Genomic DNA, 17,838 nt, shown 5'->3' on the forward strand with positions numbered 1-17,838 from the left:
GATTGTAATTCTTCCCTGTTAAGTTTGGGGTTTTATCAGTGGTCTCTTTGTCTTCAGGTAACCACATTGAAAAATGCATACCTGTAGGTCACGGGTTTTCCCGTTTGTGGAGCTGAATTATCAAAGCTTGGCAGATCTTTATCGTTTACAAATTAAATCTGGAGGGGTCTTTTCTGCCACCACCACTTTTAAGTGCCCTTCTTGAACCGACAATATTCAAACTGTTTGAACTTTTGTTTTCCTTCTGAACGCCCTCCGGACTGAATTCTTCAAAAGAACCGGTGAGCAATTAGAATGAAAGTCCCAAAAACATTTTATTATCTGATAAGAGGTTTTTGCTGTGGGCGCCAGTCCCATGTTAAGTGCAGCCACAAAGGATGTTTAATGAATTCAGTTACAATACAGGCAGCCCTCGACTTGCAAGGGTTTATTTAGTGGCCGTTCAAAGATACCTCACGGATATGACCGTTTTTCACATTTACGACCATTGCAGCATCCCATTGGTCACGTGATCCAAATTTGGATACTTGGCAACTGGTTCAGATTTATGACCGTCGCAGTGTCCCCTTGGGGTCCCTTTTTGCGACCTTCTGATAACCAAAATCAACGGGGAAGCCAGATTCACTTAATAACCATGTTTCTCCCTTAACAACTGCCGTGATCCGCTTCACAACTGTGGCAAAAAAAGGTTGTAAAATGGGGCAAAATTCCTTTAACAAATGTCTCGCTTAGCAACTGGAATATTGGCCTCAATTGGGGTCGTAAGTCGACCTGTATTCCTTTTTCCTCTTATTTTCCCCACAACAACCACCCCATGACATGGATTGAGCTGAGAGAGAGAGAGAGAGAGAGAGTGATTGGCCCAAGATCACTCGAACCCGCAACCTCCTAGTGTCTCCTCTGGCACCTTCACTACTTTCCCAAACTGGCTCAAAGGTGATGGTTGCAGCATTCCCTGCTGGCTCGCGCATGTGCTGTTAGACGTGGCCCAACCATCGCAACACCCAGGCAGGCCTGCAGTGCAGCTGGCCTTCTCTTTATGATTCTTCCAATATTTCAATCAGACCAGAGCTGAAAGGGACCTTGGAGGTCTTCTAGTCCAGCCCCCTGCTCGAGCAGGAGACCCTATACAGTTTCACACAAGTGACTGTCCAGTCTCTTCTTTAAAACCTCCAGGGATGGAAAACCCACCACTTCTAGAAGCAAAGCTGTTCCACTGGTTGTTTGTCCTCCCTGTTTGGAAGTTTCTCCTGAATTCCAGGTTGAATCTCTCCTTGATCAGCTTCCATTCCTTGCTTCTTGTCCTGCCCTCTGGTGCTTTGGAAAATAAGTTGACCTCCTCTCAAACATTGGAATACTACTATCATGTCCCCCTCTAATCCCTTTTTTCTCTAGACTAGCCAAACCCAAATCCTTGAACTGTTCTTCCTATGTTTTAGTCTCCGGGCCTTTAAATCATCTTAGTTACTCTTCTTTGCACTTTTTCCAAAGTCTCAACATCTTTTTTGTGATGTGGTGACCAAAACTGGATGCAGTATTCCAGGTGTGGCCTTACTAAGGCTTTATAAAGTGGTACTAATGCTTCACCTGGTTTTGATTTTGATTCTATGCCTCTGTTAGAAGAAGAATAGAATAAAGCTGGAAGGGACCTTGGAGGTCTTCTAGTCCAGCCCCCTGCTCAAGCAGGAGACCCCATACAATTTCACACAAATGACTGTCCAATCTCTTCTTTAAAACCCCCAGGGATGGAGCCCCCACAGCTTCTGGTGGCAAGTTGTTCCACTGGTTAATTGTCCTCCCTGTCAGGAAGTTCCTCCTTAATTCCAGGTTGTTTCTCTCCTTGATGAGTTTCCATCCATTGCTTCTTGTCCTGCCCTCAGGGGCTTTGAGAATAATTTTCTTCATATTGGTCCCCTATGACTATATTAAGTGTTGTACCTAATGATTCTTGACGAATTTATCTTTTCTTTTTATGTACACTGAGAGCACCATGCACCAAAGACAAATTCCTTGTGTGTCTAATCACACTTGGCCAATAAAGAATTAATTAATTAATTAATTAATTAATTAATTCTTCCTTTGTGGCAGCCCCTCAAATAGTGGAATAGTGCTATCGTGTCACCCCTAATTCTTCTTTTCTTTAGACTGGCTTATACAATCAAGGATCGTATTCGCTTTTTTGGCTGCTGCTGCACACTGCTGGCTCATATTGAAGTGATCATCCAGTAGGATTCCAAGTTAACCGTCTCACAGTTAACCATTTTTGAGCCGGAGTAACAGCCTGACAACCCGTTCATCTCTGGGTTACTGCAAATAAAGTGGATTCCAGCAATGAGGTTGGCTGGAAAGCAGCAGCCTGACCACCATTCTTTGCAGTGGTATACTTATCCAATTAGGGTACTCCACCAGCTTCTAGTTAAGGCTTCCTGGGCTGCTTTCTAAGCCGCCCACTGCCACACGGGTTGAAAAGTCTGTTTCAAAGTCCATGCGGCTATTAGGAGCGAGGCTGAAATGCAAGAGAGGAGAGTCCCCACTTGGCCCCTGAATTCAACTTCCTGTACTGCTCCAAGGAGAAGGAGCTTGTGTTAGGGTTAGAAGGGTTGTAAAAACAACTGCATTTTAAAAACATTTGGCAGAAAAATACCAGGCAGTTTAAAGGAGGTGGGAATTCCTGTGACCTTGTACAGATACAGATTAACAGAGTTGGAAGGGACCTTGTAGGTCATCTAGTCCAACTCCCCACCCAGCAGACCCTACACTATTTCTGACAGATGGCAGTCCAGTCTCTTCTTGAAAACCTCCGGTGATGAAGCTCCCACAACCTTTGAAGGCAACTTCTCTTCCATCGGTTGATTGTTCTCACTGTCAGGAAATTCCTCCTTACTTCCAGGTTGAATCTCTCCTTGTTCAGTTTCCATCCGTTATTCCTTGTCTGGCCTTCGGGTGCCTTGGAAAATAGCTTGATCCCCTTCCTCCTCTCTGGGGCAGCCCCTCAAATATTGGAAGACTGCTATCCTGTCTCCCCTGGTCCTTCTCTTCACTAGACTACATTGCCCAGTTCCTGTAACCGTTCATCGTATGTTTTAGCCTCCAGTCCCCTAATCATCCTGGTTGCTCTTCTCTGCACTCTTTCTGGAGTCTCAACGTCTCTTTTATAATGTGGTGACCAAAACTGGATGCAGCACTCTAGGTGTGGTCTTACTAAGGCTAAGAACCTTGTGCTGGAGTTAGATACATTGTAAAAACAACTTGGTTTTTAAAACTTTTGGCAGAATAGTAGCGGGCAGGTTAAAGGAGGTGGGAATTCCTGTGACCTTGTCCATGGGAAGCACTTAGTTGGCCCTGCCTGGATCACCTTGAAAAAGTTCAGTTAGTTCTTGACTCGCAACTGTTCATTTAGGGGACTATTCACTGTTACAACGCCACTGAAAAAAGCAACTTGGGACTATTTTTCACACAACCATTGCAAGCACCCCTGTGATGCTGTGATCAGAATTCAGACTGTTGGCAACTGACTCATATTTATTTATGACCGTTGCAGTGTCCCGGAATCGTGATCCCCTTTTGTGACTTTCCAACAACCCCAAAGTCAACGGGGGAGCCAGATTCATTTAAAGACCATGTTGCTAGCTGAATAACTGCCGTGGTTCACTTAACAACGGTGGCAAGAAAGGTCGTAAAATGGGGCAAAACTTAACTAGCTTAGCAACAGAAATTTTGGGGCTCAATTGTGGTCATACATTGAGGACTATCTGTAGTCAGGCATGGCTGAATTTGGGTGAGAGACCACTAGGCAATCTCAGTCAATGGCTTACATAAGAAAGTATTTTAGAAATGACAGGTGGAAATGCTTAATTGTTGCTAAGACAACAACCAGCCATATCCATGTTGCCAGCAGAAATCAATGGGGACTCAAAGCTTTTTATTCTCACCTTTAACCTTGTTCATCTGCAAACAAGACAAGAATGTGTGACATACCCAAGGCCATTTCTACCCTTTTCTACTCAAATACCTTCCCCCGTAGCAAATGGCATTTTGCAACTTGCAAGAAATACAATCATTTTTCAGGATTTACTTTGTATAATTGACTTCCTATTTCTAGATTTACTTTGTATAATTGACTTCCTATTTCTAGAAAAAAACACTAATGTTTCCCTCTTTGAGAAGAGAGAGAGAGAGAAACCAAGTCTTATTCAGCTATTTCTGGGAATTTGCCAGGTGTCGATGCTGTCAGGCAACAATAAGATTTGAAAGTTTCCTCTAAAATAAACAAAACAACCCTAAAATGATACTGTTGCATTGTGTAACTATTCTATGTTTTGATGTATTTATTTTTTACCTTTATATATAAAAGCGAAATATCACTCATGCATCATCACAAAATCTCCAGAACCGTAAAGCTTACAAACTTGACATTTGGCACATATGTTCCTCTTGGCTTCTAGGTGCTCAGTAAGAAAGGGTTTTTCGAAATTACCATCAGAGCATTAGTATTTCCTATATTATTATTATTATTATTATTATTATTATTATTATTATTATTATTATTATTATTATTATTATTATTATTATTATTATTATTATTATTATTATTATTATTATTATTATTATTATTATTATTATTATTATTATTATTATTATTATTATTATTATTATTATCACACTCTGATGCTAAGGAGTTCTACTCCCCCTTCCCACCTGAAAAGAAATCTGTTCCAAATGTGAAACGCAAGCAGAGGAGAGGAGTTTCCATTTCAGTTTCACAGCACCAAGCAGCTTTAGTACAGAACAGTTGAGCTAAGCCACGCCCAGGCTCCTTGCTGTCTCTTTGCTCACACAGCAAATACTGTTTCACTTTCCAAAAAGCCCTCAACTCTCTCACACATTGGAATAGGATAGAATATTGGAATAGAATAGAATATTGGAATAGAATAGAATAGAATAGAATAGAATAGAATAGAATAGAATAGAATAGAATAGAATAGAATAGAATAGAATTTCTTTATTGGCCAAATGTGATCAATCAGACAAACTGTGGTGTGCCTTAATATCACATGCAAAATTGGCCACACTTAAAGAACTGGGATAATTTGAAGCTAAAAGATTTAAATAATTCTGGTCAGATTGAGTAAGATATTAGGTGGAAGGCTACACAACGAGTATCAACACAAAAAGAATAGTAAAATATGTGGTTTCAATGAGTGCCCACCCTATGGACAAGGTTTCAGTTTAATAGGGTGGCTTGGTATCTTGCCTCTAAAAGTGCTGGGCCAACCATCTTTGAAGTAAGTGGAAGCTCAGGCAGACTTTCAACAGGATCAGCACCTGACTGGGAACTGAAAACAATTGGGCCTTTTGAGTCACCTCTTGAGTTTTAGAGTTGGGGAGAAAGTCCAGAAAACTTTCTGGCTGGGGTCCTTGTTTTCCAAAGACAGTTCAGTCACCAGACTTTTCCTTGCCGAATGAAAAATGCCACCCAAGGAAATCAATATCTGGTGGCAATGCATTCCAGCCCAAACCTTTCCACCACATTTCAGGGTCGTCATCACTCTGCCTGGCTCACATAGGCCTGAGGAGGTTCAACCTATTGTGGGGAGCCCACTGTTGCCTTCACATATGATGTGTGGACTAGACGAGGGGTGGGATTCTACCGGTTCAGACCGGTTCTATAGAACCGGTTGTTATGATTCTGCACAGTTCGGAGAACCGGCAAATCATGCCCCTGACTGGCCCTTCCCTTCCCTCCCCGCCCAGTCAGTCCTTATCACACATGCGCGTCATCGCGCGCATTCCCAACATCGCTGACTGCATTCTCCCTCGCCAGTTACTCCTTAAGGTATTTTTTCCACTCCCAACGATCAGCTGTTCCGAGATCCCCCTTGCTGTCTTACTGCTTCGTCCAGGAAGCTTCCCTGAGGCCCAGGAGGCAAAAAATAATAATAATGGGAGGAGGGTAGTGCAAAAAAAAAAAAAAGGCACACCCACCCAGTCACATAACCACACCCACCTAGCCACGCCCACAGAACCGGTTGTTAAAAAATTTGAATCTCACCCCTGGACTAGACGGTGTAGGAGATGACCAGGCTGAACCCAAAGGAAGGGTTAAAGGGATCATCAGTAAGAGCCTTGGTGGCACAGTGGTTAGAGTGCAGTACTGCAAACTACTTCTGCTGACAGCTTGCAATTTGGCAGTTCAAATCCCACCAGGCTCAAGGTTGACTCAGCCTTTCATCCTGCCAAGGTGGGTAAAATAAGGAGCCAGATTGTTGGGGGCAAGTGGCTGGCTCTGTAAAGCACTTAGAGAGGGCTGTAAAAGCACTGTGAAGCGGTATATAAGTCTAAGCGCTATTGCTATCAGTCACGCTGCATGCCCACAAGAGATCTAAGTCCAGCTCTTCTTGAATGCCTCTCTTATCTCCTGCCAATTTCCCTTGACCGTTAGTAGCTCAGATTCTTGTAGAGCGCTTAAGCTTGCAATAAATCTTTATACTCATTTGAACTGCCTGAATCTCCTGATTTTCCCAGCATTTGACAGACAGTCGCATCAAGCCAGAATGTGATTCAAGAATTATTATTCTGCAGCACAGTCTACAGTTGCTTTTTGTTAGCCTTGGGTTTTAGCATCTTAGTTAACTCAAGCTAGCCGGTATTAGGTTTCAGCTTGAGTGCGTCATGCCCAGTTCGATTCCACCCATTGTATTTCATTTATTTCCTCGCATGTCAGACAAAGGAGAAAGGAAACAGGCGTCTCCAAAAGTGGGGAGGCTTGGAAGACAAATGCCTTCGTGGTCAGAAATATGCTTTGTTCGAGCAGCTGAATTAGTCATTATGCTCTGCAGACTGACTGCCTCTCCTGCTACGGCCATTCCTGCTGGATGGCTCGCTTTCTCTTTTTGTTCCTTGACACAGAGAGAAGAAGGAAGAGGTCCCAGAGATGCTCCTGGGGGGGAGGCTTAGTCCCACAATTGCAATGTTATTTATGCAGAATCCAGTCTGGATTTGTCTTCCAAGGTTTCTTTTTTTTAAAAAAAATTGTTTTTATTTTACCTCGTATGATTATACAATGCTGCCCTCAAAAAATTAAATAAAAAGAACGAAATAATTTGTAATGGCGTAAGATACAATTTTAGTACACTATCATTCTTATTACTACTAGAACAAATATACAGCAATGACCAAACTGTAAAAAAATAGCAACGGACCCAACATTGAAGCATATCCATTACGTAGTGAAAAATCAGTCTAGGCTTCTAACTTTATTGATCCCAGTACTGATTGTGCATCTTTATATTCTTCAGTTTCTTCCAACTCTTTTTCATTTTCTAATAGTTGAACAAGGTCAGAATGTGCAGCTTCTAGTCGGCGTTGGCAATCAGGAATCATCATTCGAGATTCTTGCAAAATCTCGGTCTGCTTTTTAATTGCATAGTTATCTCCATCTTCAGCTTTCATCTTTTCAATCTTTTCTTCTTGTTGTTTTGCTTCTTTTTCATACATAACCTTTTCTTTTGCCAAGCGTTTTACTACGCCTGTTTTTATTTTGATCTGTCTCACGCGAGGGTCGGCCATGGGGAGACGGGGGGAGTAAGCGAAAACAGCCAGCGGCAACGAAACAAAATGCTGATACAAAACAGGTAACAAGGGAAGAGAGACCCCACGACCAGCAGCATGACAGCGTTCACAGGTTAAAGCGCATGCGCGAAATAAAAAATCGTCTTCCAAGGTTTCTGACTCAGAATGAGAGTTGGAAGGGACCTTGGAGGTCTTTTATTTATTTATTTTTATTTATTTATTTATTTTGTCAAGCATGTATGAGAAAACAAGTATAAGTATGAACATAACATATAAACATATAAGTATAAACAGGTATAAGTATAATGAGTACGAATAAATGGATAAGCTCTGCACACTAGAACAACTAGACACAAGGACAGTTCCCCCCCCATGCCATCACTCTGCTAAACAAATAATTCCTTCAACACTGTCCAACTATTTACAAAGTCCGCACTACTATTACTGTTAATCTTCTCATCACTCCTTATCACCCATCCCCTCCCACTTGTGACTGTATGACGGTAACTTTGTCGCTTGTATCCTTACGATTTATATTGACTGTTTCCTAGTATGATTTGATGGCTTATTGTACTCCATGACTATCATTAAGTGTTGGACCTGATGATTCTTGACTCTTGATGACTGTATCTTTTCTTTTATGTACACGGAGAGCATTTGCACCAAAGACAAATTCCTTGTGTGCCCAATCACACTTGGCCAATAAAGAATTCTATCTATCTATCTATCTCAGGTGTGGGCAAACTTTTTGGCTCGGGGGCCGCATTGACTTTTAAAATTTGACAGACGGGCCGGGTCAGCACAAGATTTTTTGGGAATCGCCCCCCCTTTCCCCCCTCTTCTCCTCCTTCCCCTCCCCTCGGAGGCCCCCTGTGTCAGGAGTTGCTACCGCCGGCGCGGCTCCAGCGCGGCTCCAGTCCGCGTTGCCTCGGGAAGGAAAGGCAAAAGGAAGAGCCGGCGGTGCTTTGCAATGGCAGCAGCGGCACCGGAGGCTCAGGCTCAGCGGCTCCTGGTTTTGCCTTTTCCTTCCCAAGGCAACGCGGGACTGGAGCCGCGGGGAGCTGCGCCGGCGGTAGCAACTCCTGACAGCCCCAGCCGGACACCTGAGCGGAGCCCGGGCGGAACTGCCTGTTGCTGCTGCTGGAGCACCACCAGGTCGCCTCCTCCAAGCAGCCCGCCCGCCCTCCAGGCTTCCCCTCCACTGCGCAGCCTGGGGGCCAGGCGCGAGTGCCCGCGAGTTAAAAGGAAGCCGAAAGTTGCTGGGAAGTTGCTCTGGTTTCCGGGGCTTCCAGGCTTAAACTTTGCACAGGCAAAGTTTGCAGGCGGGAGCGTCTTCCGGCCGAGGAGCGGGAAGGGTTCCGCCCGGCGGGCGGGCGGGCTGCTTGGAGGAGGTGACCGGCGGTGCTCCGGGTTTCCCCTCCGCCGTGTGGCTCGGGGCCAGGCATGAGCGCCCGCGAGGAAAAAGGAAGCCGCAAGTTGCTGGGAAGTTGCTCAGGTGCTGGGAGCAGGCTTTTAAAGTGCCGCCCGAGCAGGACCGCCGAGCCGGGAAACGGGGCACCAAGGCAGGGCAAGGCTCCACCAGCAGTGGCCTAGCTTTAGGTGGCTCCAAGCAGCCCGCCCGCCTGCCGGGCAGAACCCTTCCCACTCCTCGGCCGGAAGAGCGCTCCCGCCTGCAAACTTTGCCTTTGCAAAGTTTAAGCCTGAAGCCCCGGAAAAAAAGGGGGATCGGGGGGACTCACCTTGGAGAGGTCGCACTCGAAGGTGATTTCAACTCCCAGCCGAGGCCTTTGCAAAGTTCTTCTTTTCTTTCCTACCCCGAGAGCGCTCCGCACTGTTTTGCAGCTTTGGGGGCCATGCGGCGCAGGGCAATACGCCACGCCCAGCGATTTTTTTTCAGTGGCGGGCCGGATTGGACAGACCAACGGGCCGGATGTGGCCCGCGGGCCGTAGTTTGCCCACCCCTGATCGATCTATCTATCTATCTATCTATCTATCTATCTATCTATCTATCTATCTATCTTCTTCTATCTATAAATGGGAACAGTAGGATAGGGACGGTAGGCCCGCTGGTGCGTTTATGCACGCCCCCTTACAGACCTCTTAGGAATGGGGTGAGGTCCATGGTAGAGGTTAAAGTTTTGGGGGTTTGAGGATGAAACAACAGAGTCAGGTAGTGAGTTCCAGGTGTTGACCACTCTGTTGCTGAAGTCGTATTTTCTGCAATCAAGTTTGGAGCGGTTTACTTTGAATTTGTATCAATTGTTTGCCCGTGTGTTATTGCGGTTGAAGCTGAAGTAGTCGTTGACAGGTGGGATGTTGTAGCAGACAATTTTGTGTACTAAGCTTAGATCAGACCGTAGGCGGCGTAGTTGTAGGTTGTCCAGGTCCAAAATTTCAAACCTGGTAGCAAAAGGTATTTCCACTGCCATAGCCGAACCACTAAGCACAATCTACAAGATATCTTTTAGAACCCTCTCTTGGCCCGACCGATGGCCCAATATGGTCTAATAGGAGGGATTGGACCTATTAGTCCAATCCTCCTGCTCAGGCAGGAAGCCCTAAACTAAGGATCCCCAAACTTGGCAACTTTAAGACTTGTGGACTTCAGCTGTGCTGGCTGTGCAAATAGTTGTCCAATCTCTTCTTAAAAACTTCCAGTGTTGGAGCACCACAGTTTCTGTTCCACTGGTTGGTCATGTGGCCAGCATGGCTATACGCCAAAACACACAGAACACTGTTACCTTCCCACCAAAATGGTACCTATTTATCTACTCACTTTTTGCGTGTTTTCAAACTGCCAGGTGGGCAGCAGCTGAGGCAAGCCACAGGAGCTCACCCTGTTTGCAGGGCATTTGGGTCTCGAACCCGGTCTCTCAGCTTTCCAGCTGCCGATCTCCGTTTCTTTAACCACAGAGCCATTGTGGGGCCCCGTATGTATTTTTATTTTATGTTATGCTTTCCAATCTGTTTATTTTAGGTAATCATAAAGCTTAAAATCTCTTCATTCACTGGAGAGTTCGTTCTCTCTGGATCCAAAAGAACCAGTTTCCTAGGCACATGGTCCCTGCCCTGATGCTTGTGGGGTCTGTGTGCATGTTAAAAAAAAAAGGGGGAGAGGGATTTTGGATCGCACAATCGTAGCTGCTATCTTGACTTTCGGGGCAACCTTTGTAGATGCTCCTGAGCGTGAGTGTTCCCCTGCTTTTGTGAATCATTCAGCAGAGCCTCCCCAAAAGTCTGAAAAACAAGCAAGTCCCAGTTCTGACTGCTACCAGCTGGGCACTTTCATGTGGGCAGAAAGCTTCGGGAAGAGGACAGTCTGCGAGCAATTAACGCTCATTGCGGTTGTCTCCCATGGCTCTCGTGTTGGGAAAGCGGCATGAGGGGACCATTTCCAAAGAGGGAAAGAAGTACATTGCTATCATGCCATCCCTAGTCCTTCTCTTTGTTAGATTTGACATATTCAATCCCTGCAACCATTCTTTACATGCTTTAGCTCCCTAACCATCTTGGTTGTTCTTCTCTGAACTCTCTCTAGAGCCTCAACATATTTTTTGGGAATCACGGTGACCAAAATTTGGAAGAGTTGAAGTCCACACACATCTTAAAGTTGCTAAGGTTGAAAAAAAACACCACTTTAGTGGTTCCCTAAACCAGATACATATCTATGAAATGATATAGAGATATAGCTCGCCAAAAGATTTACAGATAATCAGAGTTGGAAGGGACCTTGTAGGTCGTCCAACCCCCTGCCCGAGCAGGAGACCCTACACCATTTCTGACAGATGGCAGTCCAGTCTCTTCTTGAAAGCCTCCAGTGATAAAGCTTCTACAACTTCGGTTCCATGAGTGGATTGCTCTCCCTGTCAGAAAATTCCTCCTTATTTCAAGGTTGAATTTCTCCTTGTTCAGTCTCCATCCATTATTCCTTGTCTGGCCTTCAGTTGCTTTGGAGAATAGCTTGACCCCTTCCTCCTCTCTGGGGCAGCCCCTCAAATATTGGAAGACCGCTATCATGTCTCCCCTGGTCCTTCTCTTCACTAGACTAGCCAGGCCCAGTTTCTGCAACCGTTCATTGTATGTTTTAGCCTCCAGTCCCCTCATCATCCTGGTTGCTCTTCTCTGCACTCTTTCTAGAGTCTTAACACCTTTTTTATAATGTGGTGACCAAAACTGGATGCAGTACTCTAGGTGTGGCCTTACTAAGGCTTTATAGAGTGGTATTAGTACCTCGCTTGATCTTGACTGTATCCCTCTGTTAATGCAACTTAGTATTGCATTAGCTTTTTTATCTGCTGCTGCACACTGCGTGCTCCTATTTAGCTTTGTTGTCCACTAAAACTCCGAGATCCCTCTCACAGTTACTGCTATTAAAGCTGGTTTCACCCAGTCTATATGTGTTCTTTGGGAGGGGGGTTGCCTAAGTGTAGGACTTTACTTCTTGCTCCATTGCAAACATTCTTCTTGGTTGCATCTTTAAGATAGTGTGAATTTTCTGGGCCTTTGGCAGACACTTTGAGACATTTCAAGGTGCTCAGTTGCCTTCCTCAAAACAGCTGCCCGCCTCCCATTCACTCTTCAGTTCCCTGTGCCTTTTCTGTCCACATCCAGTGACTAAGGCAAGGTCCCCTTTGATTTAACTTTTAGTGCTGGCCGAGGGATGGGAAGGCCAGGTTGGCCTTCCTTTTTTAACACATTCCCCACACCCCAGTTCTTGTGGAATGTTATAGAATAGAATGGAATACAATACAATACAGTACAATTCAGCTGGAAGGGTCTTTGAAGGTCTTCTAGTCCAGCCCCCTGCTCAAGCAGGAGACCCTATATGATTTCAGACAAATGGCTGTCTAATCTTTTCTTAAAATCTCCAGTGATGGAGCTCCCATAACTTCCGGAGGGAAGTTGTTTCACTGGTTAATTGTTCTCACTTTCATGAAGTTTCTCCTTAGTTCTAGGTTGCTTCTCTCCTTGATCAGTTTCCATCCATGGTTTCTTGTCCTGCCCTGCGATGCTTTGGAGAATAAGCTGACCCCTTCCTCTTCTTTGTGGCAGCCCCTCAAATACTGGAATGCTGCTATCATGTGACCCCTAATTCTTGTTTTCTCTAGACTTAGCCAAATCCAAACCCTGTAGCCTTTCTTCATATGGTTTAGTCTCCAGGCCATTGATGATCTTAGTTGCTCTTCTCTGAACTTTTTCCAAAATCTCAACCTCTTTTTTTGTTTTGGCGCCCAAGCCCTCCTCTTTCCATCACTTCTGCCTTCTCAAAGGTACCAACCACAGGTAAGACGCTGAGTTTTTCAATCTTTCCAACACTTTTTGGCATTTCCAACTGTTGTGTGCCTATTATCCAGTTCTTATACTGAGTCAGTTAGTTAGCTAGTTGTTAGATTGATGTTACACCCATTTCATCTCAAGGTGACTCTGGATGGCTTACAAACATTAAAAGCCAGTAACCATCAAAGGAATAAAAGATTAAATAACAGTAACAGTTTACAGTTGAAAGATGGGGAGGAAGAGAGCATGAAATACACAGAAAGAAAAGAGGGGGCTCGTCTCTTAATTGATAGCCACCTCCAGAGTGATGCACCCCCGTTGGGGCACCAGGCCAATTGCAGGTCCAGGTCTTCAGGCAGGTGGGTGCAGATCTTATGTGGGGGGAGAAGATGGCTATGATGTTCCAAAGAGAAGGAGCCAGAGCAGAAAAGGTTCTTCTCTTAGACCCCACCAGCTGAAATTCCTTGATCAATGGGCTCTGCAACAAGCCTCCTCTGGGGGCACAGATAGGGTGGGCCAATCCCGTTGGAATGAGAGGTGGTTCCATAGCTAGCCTGGCCTCATGCCATGAAGGGGCTTCAAAGGTGATAACCAACATCTTGAACTGAAACCAAAAGCAGACTGGCAGCAGCTTCTGGAATAGCGGGGTAGCAGGGGTCAACCTGAGGCTGCCAAGAACTGCCCCTGCTTCTGAATGCTTTAGAATAACAGAGTTGGAAGGGACCTTGGAGGTCTTCTAGTCCAACTCTCTGCTCAAGCAGAAGACCTTATACCATTCTGGACAAATGGCTGCCTAATCTCTTCTTAAAAGTCTCCAGTGTTGGAACACCCACAGTTTCTGGAGGCAAGTGGTTCCACCAATTTAGTTGCTTTCACTATCAGGAAATTTCTCCTTAGTTCTAAGTTGCTTCTCTCCTTGATTAGTTTCCATCCGTTGCTTCTTGTCCTGCATTCTGGTGCTTTGGAGAATAGCTTGACTCCCTCTTCTTTGGGGCAGCCCCTGAGATATCGAAACACTACTATCATGTCACCCCTAGTCTTTCTCTTCAAGGGCAGCCCCATGTCAAGCAGATTGCAATAGTCTAGACGTGAGATAACCAGGGCTTGAGTGACTTGAGGGCAGGGACTCCAGACCGCAAAAGAGCAACCAAATTCCCCGTGGATCTTACTGGGCTGGTCCATCCTTTTCTTGGCATCTGTCTCACACACTCTCTCTCTCTCTTTGACTCTGCAGTTTATTTCTGAAGAATCTGCTTAGTTAAAAATAAGTGTGCGAAAAGCCGGTATGCTGCAAAGCAAAGCGATGTGAATCATCTTGATTCCTAAGACTGTCTCCAGCCCCATCGATGTATATTTGGAAGAGAAAAACAGCAGGTGGCCACAGCTCTCTATTCAGGGCACATGGCACGGGCCAGCCCTATCTGCTTCCCTTTGGGAGAGGAAGGTCTTTGGAGCTGGCAGGATCTTTGGGGAATGCAAAATTATGATCGATCCCAGCTATTTCATGACAGTGAACAGAACAGTCCTCACGGTGAATAAGCAGTTGCATATAGAGCAGCTGCTGGATCCCAGGAAATGAGGCGGTTGCTTTAATGAACTGCAAAGAATGGTACGGTTGTGCCACTTAGAAAAGCAGTTTGGGGGGTTGGCTTCTGACTGCTTCACACACACCCTCCACTGAATCCGGCCTTTGTGGCTTTTTGGCCTTTATGGCTGCTTCAGACAGATTCTTGTCTAATGGATTTTCCAGGTGAGATCCGGAGCGGTCCTAAATTCCTGTTCATCCCACTTTAAGGATTTTTAATTGAGGCAGAGCCTGTTGCACCTATTCATTTCACAACTTTATGCAACTTTGGGCTCAGGCTGGAAGTCAGGAATTTCACTCCAGGTCCAAATTGTTGAGAAAGGGCCAGGCCACTCCGAACGCCATCCGTAGGAGATGTGGCCAAGTAGGATGTTGAAGATGCGTGATTTGGGGCCTCCTGGTAACCATTTGCCCAAGTACTTTCCTACTTACAAGGCATTTGCCTATAGCGACTCGTGTCTTAACCATATGGAGAGCAGTTGGATTTTTTGGCTCCGGAGAGAGGCAAAGCAAGAGGCAGCCAAAGAATTTGGGGAAAGTGCCTAGAAAAGTCTCCAGATGGGGTTTTTTTTTTTTGGCCTCTGTGGGTGGAAATAAACGCAAGGCAGGCGTCCTACGAGAGGCAGCAAAGGGGCCTTGAAGCAGCCAAGCGTCTGGAGCCATCGAAGCTGAGAGCGTGAGAAAGAGAGGAGGGCGGGCGGGCAGGCAGAGGCCCAGCCCCTCCCCTGGCTGGGAGCCAGTCCCCCCCTCTGGAAGGTTGAGCAGGCAGCCTCTGCACATGTGAGCAGCAAGCAACCCTGGTGAAAAGATGAACGACCAGGATGTTGTGTAACCTCCAGTTGCAAGTCCCAGGCGACGGGTAAGTTGGCACACCTTCCGAATGCCTGCAGAGGCTAAAGAAGCGTCGACAGTTGGGATCTCGGCTTCTTTCAATCAGAGTAGAGCTGGAAGGGATCTTGGAGGTCCACTAGTCCAACCCCTTGCTCAAGCAGGAGACCCTATGCCATTTCAGACAGGTCTTTTCTCAGAAACCTCCAATGATGGAGCACCCACAACTGGTTCCACTGGTTGATTGTCCTCCCTGGTGGGAAGTTTCTCCTCAATTGCAGGTTGCTTCTCTCCTTGATTGGTTTCCATCCCTTGTTTCTTGTCCTGCCCTCTGGGGCTTTGTAAAATAAACTGAGCCCCTCTTATTTGGGGCAGCCCCTCAAATACTGGAATCCTGCTGTCACGTCACCCCTAATTCTTCTTTTCTTTAGACTCGTCACTAGCCAGGCCCAATCCCTGCAACCAGTCTTGATATGTTTTCGTTTCCAAGCCCTTCATAATCTTAATTGCTCTTCCCTACACTTTTTTCCAACTCAGTTGGTTACCCCTACTCTTCAGTGTAGTGGAGGGGGCCATTGCTTTTCTCATTCCTTCTTTTTTCTTTTTTTCTGCATGCGCCCACCTTCATCCTTTTCTCAGCCCCCCCCTCTTTTTCTAGCAATAGTTAAATTCTGTCAGTAAAACCATTTTCGGACATGACTTCGCAACTAACAACAGCAAAAGACCATCCTGTTGGGTGTCATATACACTTTATGTTGTCCCCACTCAAAAATCCTAAGGCCCATTACTCTCTTGGGTTCTTCATCAATTGCATTGTCCTGGCTGGGGATGATGGGGCTTGAAATCTAAGCCCTCTGGAGGGTGTCAACTCAAAGCGCTCGGTGGGAATGCTTTTCCCTCCATTTTCTCCAATTCTTGTGTTTTCCCCTTGCTTTGTAGGAGCTTTGTGGTTCATCGAGACTACCCCACTCAGTGGTCTTGTATTCCAGCGGTTGCCAACCAGTGGGCCGCGTCCCACTGGTGGTCCACGAGAAAATTTTGCTGGTCCACAGAGAAATGTCACCCCTAGAGCACACACACCCCCAAAGCAATTAATCCAGGCTGCACAGAAACACAAGGCTGTGCCGCCCACATGGCCCACGGGAACCCTCCCCGCCACTCACTCCTTATCTGGCAAACTTGCCTGCTAAATTGCTATTTTTCCTTTTTTCGACCATCAGCTGTTCTGCTGTGCCGGAAGATTTAGGTTGGCTAGGAAGCAGGAAATGGTTGGATTTCTTGCTTTCTAGCTAGTCTTTAGATCTTCAGCTCTGCTTAAAAGCAGAGCCGAACCTTCCTTAGGACTGAAGCAGTGCAGACTCAGGTAGCTGATGGCAGAAACACAGATCTCTAAGTGAAGTTGTGATTCTGTGAGCAATTCAATCTGCCTGCCTGCTTTGCCTGATTTTGGGTAAAAGTTGCTCTCTTTTTTATAACAAAATCAGTATTTATATAAATATTTATAATATTTACATACAAGCCATACCCAGCCAGTCACTTGACCACCAAGCCACACCCACAAATTAGACCATGCCCACAGAACCGGTTAGTGGTCGCCAGGATTTAAAAATATGAGTTTGGTGGTCCCTGAGGTCCAAAAAGTTGGCGACCCCTGTTCTATTCCATCTGAGGGTCCTCCTGGACTCAAAGATCCTGCTTGAAAAGCAGCAATGATTAGGACCACTTTAGCAGAAAACAACCTTGTGCGCTTGTTATGACCATTCTTGCATCAGGAGGACCTTCAGATTAATGTGCTAGACATCTCACGACTTGACCACTGCTACATATTCTACACAGGACTGCCCTTGAAGACTACTCAGAAGCTACAGCTGGTCCAGAATCTGGCATCCCAGTCAGTAACAGGCAGGCTGCTGCATGCTCATCTTCATGGTCAGCATGAAGCTTCAGGATGCTGATTATCACCTATTATCACTCTATGGCAGGGGTCTCCAACCTTGGCAACTTTAAGACTTGTGGACTTCAACTCCCAGAATTCCTCAGCCAGCTTTGCTGGGGAAGGCTGGGAGTTGAAATCTATCAGAGATAAGAATATCTTATAATTGTTGCTGGCTGAGGAATTCTGGGAGCTGAAGTCCACAAGTCTTAAAGTTGCCAAGTTTGGAGACCTCTGCTCTGTGGTGTAGTGGCGGGCATTATATTCTTATCTCTGGTGGATTTCAACTCCCAGCCTTCTCCAGCAAGGCTGACTGAAGAATCCTGGGAATTGAAGTCCACCCATCTTAAAGTTGCCAAGGTTGAAAAGCAGTGGATTAAACAATATCTGGGGGCAACTTGGAACCTTCTCTGGAAGGGTAACTCCAAGATCTAAATGGCCCTCGCCCTGATAATCTTCCAGAAGGCCTTGGAAACCTGGTTATCTTCCCAGGCTCGGGGTAGAATGTTGGTAAACCCTGTAAAATTTTGGAAGGGAGGGATTGTTTGCTTGATAGTTTTTATGCACACGGATTTCTAGGTGTTGTTGTTTTTTTATGGTGCAAAGCTCCCAGAATTGGTAGGATTTGGAGTTTAAAAAAAAA

The 17,838-nt window shown here is 45.6% G+C and overlaps 2 protein-coding genes across 8 annotated transcripts in view; one reads left to right on the forward strand and one right to left on the reverse strand.

Annotated features, from left to right (window-relative positions):
- CCDC102A (coiled-coil domain containing 102A) overlaps positions 1-17,838 on the forward strand; it is a 59,383-nt gene that overhangs the window by 3,644 nt on the left and 37,901 nt on the right. Inside the window, exon 1 of one of the 7 annotated variants that reach the window (XM_087971745.1) lies at positions 15,191-15,293. The exons of the other annotated variants lie outside the window; for them this stretch is intronic. The gene's annotated coding sequence lies outside the window, so the exon portion shown is untranslated. Of the gene's footprint in view, positions 1-15,190; positions 15,294-17,838 lie in introns of those variants that run through there. 7 annotated transcript variants of the gene reach the window in all.
- Positions 7,036-7,703, reverse strand: LOC113420276 (tubulin-specific chaperone A). The gene has a single exon (XM_026680117.2). The coding sequence runs from the start codon at positions 7,567-7,569 to the stop codon at positions 7,243-7,245; it is 327 nt and encodes a 108-aa protein (XP_026535902.1). The 5' UTR covers positions 7,570-7,703; the 3' UTR covers positions 7,036-7,242.

The sequence above is a fragment of the Notechis scutatus genome, chromosome 9, assembly GCF_049901735.1.
Source record: "Notechis scutatus isolate UNSWTSFEM ecotype Mainland chromosome 9, rNotScu1.2, whole genome shotgun sequence".
Taxonomy (NCBI): domain Eukaryota; kingdom Metazoa; phylum Chordata; class Lepidosauria; order Squamata; family Elapidae; genus Notechis; species Notechis scutatus.